Source organism: Dipteris shenzhenensis, chromosome 11 (assembly GCF_047967505.1).
Source record: "Dipteris shenzhenensis isolate YYH24624 ecotype China chromosome 11, Dip_SZ_1.0, whole genome shotgun sequence".
Lineage (NCBI taxonomy): Eukaryota > Viridiplantae > Streptophyta > Polypodiopsida > Gleicheniales > Dipteridaceae > Dipteris > Dipteris shenzhenensis.
The window spans coordinates 38747699-38756833 of NC_141606.1; the positions used below are offsets into that span (position 1 = coordinate 38747699).

Here is a 9135-nt window from a genome sequence, read left to right on the forward strand (position 1 = left end):
ATTTTGACCACGTTTCTAGGTGTTTCGCCTGTCAGAACCTAGAAACGTGTCTAGAAACGTTTCTTGTGACATTGGATCTTTGAGACAGGACCTAGTATCTATAGAGAGACGCAAAGAACAAGATCCGGACTCCCAGTGGCTCAAAGATCATTATGAGAGTGCGAGGCTGGATCTTCATGCCACAGAGGTCAGACGACCTAAGTAGTCGTACCATTCTTTGCGAGCCAGATGGGTTAAGTAGGGCGATAGGATGACCAGATAGTTCTTCCAGATCGTGGGCCCACGCTCAGCTAGTACACAACTTTAGAATTTGCGCGATGCACCTAGGCAAATGCATATGGACTCCTTGAGATGACCTCAGACTTCTATCGGCAGCTGCTCCAATCCGAGGAGTCTGTCGCAGCCCTAGTAGCTTGTGAGGCTGCGTGGGCACAGGTTCCGGTAGTGGTCCAATCAAGTTTTAGCAGATGGTTAGAGGGTCCGTTTTACAAAGAGGTGGATCCAAGGGGTCTCAGCTCTTTATGCAGGGAGCTCCAGTCAGGTTACCATTGGCAGCCACATAGGCGACGCCTTCTTTCTCTCTCGCTCAGCACGATAGGGCTGCCCCCTTTCTCTTCCTCTTTGTAGTGGCGGCATTGGGTTACTTTCTACGCTCCCAAGTTACAAGCCTTACAGGGATGCGGCTCTCGATTCGATAGGAGGAGATGCAGGACTCAGAATTTGCAGATGACATGGCCTTGTATGTGGAGGGCTCAATAGCGAGCCTGGAGATGGTTTGGGGTGCCTTGGCCATTTATTGTGAGGCCTCTGGGGTGAGGACCAATTGGACTAAATCTATTGGCCTCTTCATGGCACAGAGGAGGTCTAGGGGGTCCAGGATTGGGGGGCTTCCTTTGGCTTCCAGTGGATTTCACATGGCCAGGCAGCAAGGTACCTTGGTTGCCTGGTGGGTATTGATATCTCAGCAGAGCAACAGATTGCTCCGGTTTTATAGAGCATTCGGCGCAAGATCCTATATTGGAGCTCAGCCAAACTCTCCTTAGCAGGTAGAGTGCTCATAGCCATTGGCCAACTAGGCCCTTATGGCCATGGTTGGTGCTTTCATAAGGGGTGCATGGGGCAGCTCAGATGCTTGGTACACAACCTCCTTTGGGCAGGGTAGGATGGCACACGCAACACTAGAGCCAGAGTTGCATGGCAGACATTGATCTTGGCTCAGTTTCAAGGTGAGTTGGGTATCATTGACCGAGAGATGCAAAGAAGATCCCTCTTGGGCAAGCTAGTGGTTCAGAGTCTTACGCGATGCATAGAGCCCTGGAATCCTCCTGTAGGGGCTCCTTAGGAACACACCCCGCACATGTGGATAGTGGCAGCAGTCCCACATGATCTTCTCTGAGGCCCCCCTCGCAGGGAAGGGCTTCCCCATGATGAAGAGTCTCCTTAGGGTCTGGCAACGGGTTTTAAGAGGATTCATTAGGGCCCGTCCTTCTTGCAGGGAAAAGTTCGAGAGACAGCTGCTCGTGTACCATCTAGAGATCCTGGATGCGGATGAATGTATGCTAGGGCAGTGGATGCACATTGGATGGGCATAGTGGGACAATGGCCCAGCGTGCTCCTTTGGGGTGTGGAGACAGCTTTCTCGAGACAAGGAGTCCAAGGTGTAGGCACTTTTGGGGGAGCAACACTGGGTTGAGCAAATGCCCCTTGAGAGGTTGTTACCCACTTCTGGCCTCGTCTTTGGACCAGCCTGAGGTCACAGAAGATTTCTTACTTCTTTTGGGTGATGGCTCATGGGGGCTTGCCAATCAGCCCCTGGCTGGAGCAGATGCGAGTGGATGGCAGATGTCTTTGTTGCGTAGATGGAGTGCTACAAATGATCCCCCATTGTCTATGGGGATTTCCGGCAGCACAGAGGATCTGGATAGCAGCCCTTACGAGTGTGGCTAGCACTCAATGGATGCATCAGGACTTTACTTGGGGGATGGTGTCATGGCTCACAATGGGGGGACATGCCTTGTCTATCGATCCAGTCTCTCCAGCTTGCAGGATTCACGGCCAGGAGGTCTCCTGGATTGAGATCTATGACACAGTACCTCTGGTTCGTGCACAACCAATGCTGTCGCTAGAGGATACTCTATGGGAGATAGGTGTCCAGGATCACTGCTTGGAACATCTGGGTTGCTCGGTGTAGCCACGTCAGCGGGTCTCTCCAATGGATATTCTAGTTTCCATCTGGCAGGACATATCATCTTCATGCTGCTCCATTTGGGAGCGGGCACGCCGGGTTCTCGAGCAACTGACGGAAGGTGGGAGCTTTTATGGAAGGCTCAACCTGCAGGTATCTTTTACACTCTTTCAGCGTGTGGTATCTGTTGGATGTATAGACTGCCACCCTGGCTGTTAGCCCCTACTCCGGAGAGTACCTAGGCAGTGAGCTGGGCATCCTGGAACCAAGACTGGTTGGCAGCCAGGCCTCTTTCTTTTATTTTTTTTACCATTTTTAGCTCCGGTGGGAAGCTGACTTGTATGGTGTTTTCAAGTATTAATAGAAGGTCTTTTCTCTGTGAAAAAAAACAAAGGCATGGAAGTAAACCAAGGGGAACCATTGGTCGAAAATAATAATCAGAGTCAAATGCTCAGGATGGACCAATAGGGGATGTACCTTTGGATATTCAAGATGGCAGTGACAAGGGGATGCTAAGCTAGATTTTATAGAATGGGCACAAATGCAAGGAGATGGATTGCAAGCAAATGTGACCAATTGACAAGACTGATTCTCCAAGCCCAAACACTGCAAAGGAAACCGCTATAGAGACAGGAAAATTAAGAACCTCAGTGAACATTAGGATCGATAATAACACTTTCCAACCAATAACTGATAAGACCGATAAGAATCAGATTTTGAAATGTGAAGAAATCCAGAACCATATTTGCTGGCTTCTGGCACAATATGTGATTTCTTAAAGCTGCTGATGTCGATGTGGAGGTACCAGAGATCTTTCTTGGGCCATATACCTAAAGCTCTTCCCTTCCACTTCAGCCTAAATTCTTTCTTTTCAAACCGTATTGTTGTATGCAGGTACTTACAGATTGCCTCATCTAAGCTACCCCAATTCGGAGTAATGAGCAATCAAGTGAGTCACCATAGCAATGGGCTGCCTGGGGGAGTAGGCATCACATATGGGTGCCAACTGCAAGTTGCTTGCTTAAAGGCTTGTGTCCTTGGGCCATGTCATGATTCACAGACATGGGATAGGGTCAACTCTCACAATGTCCATTCGAGGGGATGCTTTTGGAGAGCCCACTTAAGCTGCATTCCACCAAGATGCCTATAAGAGGACCTGGCCGGTTACCAACTGGCATGCAATCTAGGAGAGTAAGTTGATTTCCATTTTTGGAGAGCTGTCTTTTGCTTTGCATACATAGTTCAACATGTGGACATCTGAACTCCACAGATCATGTCGGAGAAGAATGGTTTATCAAACAATCAAAGATAATGTGTACCTAAGTGGCAAATTAATAATTGAGAAAAGTATCTTAAAAGAATGCTCAGGCATTCGTCAATAGGTTTTAGTGCCTTCACCTTCTTGTATCAATTTTAACCTAGAGCACCGGCATCAATAAAGAAAAAGATGAGGGAGAAGCTAGTAAGGAATTTCTTGATATATCATATAACTAAATGGTTGACATGCGAGGGATAGCAGTAAAATGGCTCAGGATGCTTAGCCTCCTGAAACCCTTTATTCTTGTGACTGCCCACAACTTGTCTCCTAAAATAGTGTAGACCAGTAACGCTAGTGATGAAAGTTGGTGGCTTGCTTGCAACTTAGTACTTTCAAAATGATGTAGAGTGCATCTGGTCATTGATGCCATTGGTGGGAAACTATGGGCAAGGATTTTAAATCTTGCCTCAAAGCAATTATAAGGTAGCGACATTGACAGTTAGGAAGAAACAACAAGAGCCTGCTGCCCAAGATCAGCAGATTTAAAGAGAGTAGGTCAAATGTTTTACTTTCTTCAAATGTAGATTTCATTACCACAATTTCAAGGCTGTTGCTTTGCAGAAATAAATTTCTATGTTCTTGTATGACTAACAAGATCACTTCTCTATTCATCTTGCTGCCACATTATGTTGTTCACTTTTGTACTTCCCTGGTCTTCTCAAGGTTTCCACTCTCTCTCTCTCTCTCTCTCTCTCTCTCTGGTTTGATATTAGGGTAATTTGATGTAATTCGTGGTGCAGGCACAGGCCCAAGCTCTTGCTCCATTAGGTTCGGGGCTACAAGTTGATGTACATGGTACAAGCAATGCAGGAGTAGTTTTGAGTATCGGTACAGAATTGACAATAGCACAGGATATTCTTGAACAATTTGGTGGTGTCCTTCGAATCAGATCTCCATATTTGCCTAAGGCACCAAGTGGTATTGGTGGCACTCGCCTTGAGGTCTGGTTGCCTGCTCCTCCTGTCAAAGGTGACCCATTATCAGTTCATCAATCTCAAGTAACCAGTTAGTTTTCACATGTTTATCAATCAATCATCCAAGTATGTAACATTTGAAGTGTCTATATGTATAGATATGAATGGATCATGCATGAGCCCTCAAAGATGAGAAGTTATTGTTTTTCTTTTTCTGCATATAATGAAGTTTCACAACTGTAAATACTGTTTCGAGGAGTCTGTGAAATGAAAATTGTAGGTTTGGTACAACCCCGGTGCAATTATGTATTAGTTCAGTCATATGAAGGGGCCGCTTGGATCTTGATTAAGGCAAGCGGGTCATTTTTCCCTATGTAAGGAGTGCACTATTTAGCTCACTGAATGTATCTATTCAAATGAAGCTCCTCGGTCTTTTCTTTCTTCTTTTTTTCAGAACTCCAATCCATCGATAGCATTGTAAATAATATGTTCCCCCCTTTTGTTACATCAATGTGTATGAGTGACTGCAAATTGGGAAATGCTGATCACCTGCGCTAGCCCTTCTAACTATTTAGCTTTTACATGTTGGTTTTAAAATGTTCAGTTCCTAGTGTCAATAGCATCCAAATGACCTGTAGTTTTGGCTGTGTCATCGATCAGGAAATAATATAATGAATTTGATAATCAGCAGCCTTTATCTCTGCTGTGCTATGTACATTCCTAATTGTTATAAGGGAAGCATAGTATATACCCAGATAAATTGATCATCCTACTCCTTTTCAATAATCAAAGGCAATGCGTTTTGATATTAAAGTGATGTCACTAGTAAAATTTTCAAAGCAAGTGTCATCGAACATTCTAGTTTTCTTTCATTTTCCTATATATGGATGAATGGGAAGGTGACTTCTATCCCTTAAATAAAGCATGTTGTAGAGGAGTATTGCTATGTGGACAATGATGACTTTGTAAAAATAGACTAGTCATACTATTGTTTACTGAAATGAAATCCTCAATTATGAATGCTTACTAAACAATAAATCTTACTATATATTAAGGAGAGTGGAGAGGCAAGACTGTCCCATGTGTCACACGGAGAGAAGGTGAGGCCACGTGTTGCCCATGGAGGAGAGGCTTGAGGTCCCTTGGCCAACACAGAAATCTTGTGTTCACCGCCCATTTTCAAAACTCTCTCTCTCTCTCTCTCTCTCTCTCTCTCTGCTTCTTTACCTCTACCGTCGCTTCTTCCTCCACTTGGCCCCCCTTTTCATCATCTTCCCCCACTTGACGTCTTCACCCAATACTTCGCTCTTTGCTGCCCCGTGATGAAGTAGTGTGAACTTCCATAGCTAGCCAAAGTTGTTGGCATCATCTCCTCCTAGAATTTGCTGTTGCAAAAGCATTACCTCTACTTCCTTACTAGAACTTGCGGCACCTGACCATGAGTTGCTTTTGGAAGTAGAATGTGTTGTTCCCTTGTTGGCCCAAAGTGTAGCAAAAACGTAAAATGAAATGACAAGGAAGCATGCAAGAGTGATACAAATGCAAGGTGTGGCCGATGGAAAGCGAGTGGGATGTGAGTTTGAAGGAGTTGGTATAGCCAATGCTTGGAGCCAGAGGGTGATGGAGTCAGTGATGTGGCCCAAGTATAAGAGGTGTTGCAGCAGAGGAGTGTTGAGTGCAATCAAAGCTTGGCATGGGAGAGGGGTGATGTAAGAGGAGATGAAGGGCTCGGCAGTTTTGGCAACAGAGACGATGAAGCTCATCGGCATTGGAGGCAGCCAAGTGAGAGCAATGATCGATGCTCAATGGGAACCCTTGACAATGAAGTGCCTTTGTGCATCAAAGTGCCGTGTAGTCACACAATAATGTCCATCCTCACAAGGAAACCAAAAAACTCAGTTGAATCGTCTGGGTGGCTAGATCTTTTCAACATACCACCAATATCTATCACTTGGAATGGGAATTGCATTTCATCTTCCCCACATTTCTTGCTAAATCCAATCGACTATCATCTTTCTTTCGTCTTCTTGAATCCCTCATTGCCTATATCGTTCCTAAAAATCTGACGCCCATTTCCTCTTTCGCTCGCCTTTCCTTCCCACATTTTCTTCTACATGATTGCTGAAATATAGCGCCATGTTTCATCCACCTTTTGTCCACCCACATTGCTTATATATTTGCTTTCAGGCTTCCCTTCCTTCTATTACTTGCAAAGATGAAGGATGGTGAACTTTCCAACTTTCTTTTCTTTCATGTTTCATCCTCGGAGAGAGAAGAGTGTTGGGCAATGGTGTTTGCTGGAAGAAAGGACTTTGGAAGGCATCCACTCATGACATTTTGTGGGTAAAAGAGCAAGATCTTGAAGGTGAGGTCATGGAATAGGAATCCTAGTAAGGTTATGAGGAAGAGGAGGGTGCTTCATGCATGATAGAATAGAAGGTACTCTCTCGAATCTCGACTTGCAATGCAATTTGCCAAGATACACTGATGATTCTTTTACCTTTAAAGAACCATACTCATAGAAGTCTCTCATTCATGGTAGATTTCTCTTTCTATTGGGTTGCGTTCTTTCCACTTTTCTATTGTGTTCTATGACCGAGAGAAAGAAGCTGGATTTTATCCACCTGTGGACGAGATGGGTTGAAGAAACAGACCTAGAATCAATTTTATGTGCCTTTAAGTAGCTAAGGCTCGAGACCCATTTGCAATATGAGCTTTTCCTTAGTCTCTTATTAATCCCACATTGTTCTTTGTATAGTTGTTGTTGAGAGTATTTGTAGCTATATAGGTTGATAGAAACTCAAGAATTCCTATGACACAATATTTTCTTAAATGGAGTTCACAATTGAAGTAGAATCGATGGAGGTCGGTGGGGTCAATCAAAGATGATCATTAGCAAGGCCTCACAACTTTCTTAGCAAGTTGTACTTTCGAGCGTTCATTTTTAGATCTTTTAGCTATGCTCATTATGCATGAAGGTGAGTCAGTGAGTCATCCATCAGAGAGTTAAGTGGAAGAGAGCAAGGTTTGTAATGTGAATTGGGGCATTCTTATAGGTTATTCTCAAAAACTCAATAGGAGGGCTACTGAAGTTTACAAGGTAGGGATTAACACAATAAATGTTCTAACATACTTTTCCTTTTCTGGGTTATGAGTATAAATAATCTCTCTTGGTATATAGCTTATGTGTTTGGTGCATGCCAAATTGGTCTCCCTATTTCGTTACATTTCTCAATGAAGTAGATGTTTTGGGCCAATATTCAATCATGTGTTCGTATTAGATGGAGCTATGTAGGGTCAAGGGACAAATAGTATTGAGATTAGAAAGAAGGCAAATTTATTTTACACTTGCGCAATGTTTAGGTGGTAGCTGATTTTTATAGGGTAACACTCAGGTGCTTTTGTCGAGTTAGGTGATGTTGATTGGAGAAAAAAAGATTGTGTTTAGGAAGAGAGAGAGGGAAGGCTATTTCAAAGTTGCAACTTACATGTGTGGTAATGTTAGAACATTCACTTAGTTTAAGTGCACAATTTAGGAATTGTGACGCTTGCAAGAAAGGGAAATTACTCAACCATTTAATCGCATAAAAGCATATAGAGAAATCTGGAGGGGCAATGTAGAAATTCAAGGGTTGTGTTTTGGAGAGTGGAGAATGAGAGAGTCACGGGATAGCTGAAATTCAAAAAGGAGGAGGCTTGAGTAGCTACTCTGACTTGAAGCCAAGAACTTTTAGATCCCCAAGAGCTTGAAATTTCCTTGGACCTCTATTAGAAACTTGATTAGGATACCCCTAACTAGCCTCCCAAACCTATCCATCGAAAGCCTTGGTCGTGTTCTAAGTGACTCTACCTTTGTTGTTGAAAACCTAAAATACATAAAATTCCAAGGCTTGGTCAGTCTAAGGTGTTAATAGAAGAAATCATTCTGATCATGCATGGTGTTAAAGCAATTCAACTTATTATGGCTAGAGAAGGGATGTGAGGAGGTTGTTGAGATCAAGAGAGGTCGAGGTCGAGGGAGAGAGAGAGAGAGGTGTCAAGATGTGTCAAGATTCACCCTCTTGCCTTAGAATAAGTGGTTAGGGGAGGAAATGTAAAAGCCACTACTCTATAGAATCTTTAAGAGCCATTGGTGTGGGGAAAACTATGGCTAGGTTACAGAGCATAATCTCATCACCAGAGAAATAATAGACTACACACATGAACAAATATCAGCATCTTGGCCTCAAACATCGCATGTAGTTTCCATCTCATGTTTTCAATATATTGATAATGTGTATGCTCTGGATAGGGTGAAGGGAATTTAGCCCTTTTATGCATGAAATCAAATAGTCCTTTCATCATCACAATCGTGGACACAAGAAAGGTCAAAGTTTTGCTTCCATGATTTTTAGGTTACAGAGCATAATCTCATCACCAAAGAAACAATAGACTACGCACATGAACAAATATCAGCATCTTGGCCTCAAACATCGCATGTAGTTTCCATCTCATGTTTTCAATATATGGATAGTGGGTATGCTTTGGACAGGGAGAAGGGAATTCGGCCCTTTTATGCATGAAATCAAATAGTCCTTTCATCATCACAATCGTGGACATAAGAAAGGTCAAAGTTTTGCTTCCATGATTTTTAAATGTGGACGGTTGGCTCCACTTTAGTTGTTATGTCATGATGGAGAAAGCTCACAAAGTCCACCACAAGAGATGTGTCGATGAGC

General features: G+C 43.5%; 1 protein-coding gene across 2 annotated transcripts in view; it reads left to right on the plus strand.

The window, feature by feature from the left end:
- The window catches only part of CSK (chloroplast sensor kinase), a 67815-nt gene extending 62953 nt beyond the window's left edge, over nucleotides 1–4862 (plus strand). For both annotated transcript variants that reach the window (XM_087381798.1, XM_087381799.1), the window contains one exon: nucleotides 4244–4862. In XM_087381798.1, the coding sequence (XP_087237924.1) occupies nucleotides 4244–4513 (270 nt within the window). In that variant the 3' untranslated portion in view covers nucleotides 4514–4862. The remainder of the gene's footprint in view (nucleotides 1–4243) is intronic.
- Nucleotides 4863–9135: the final 4273 nt, after the last annotated feature.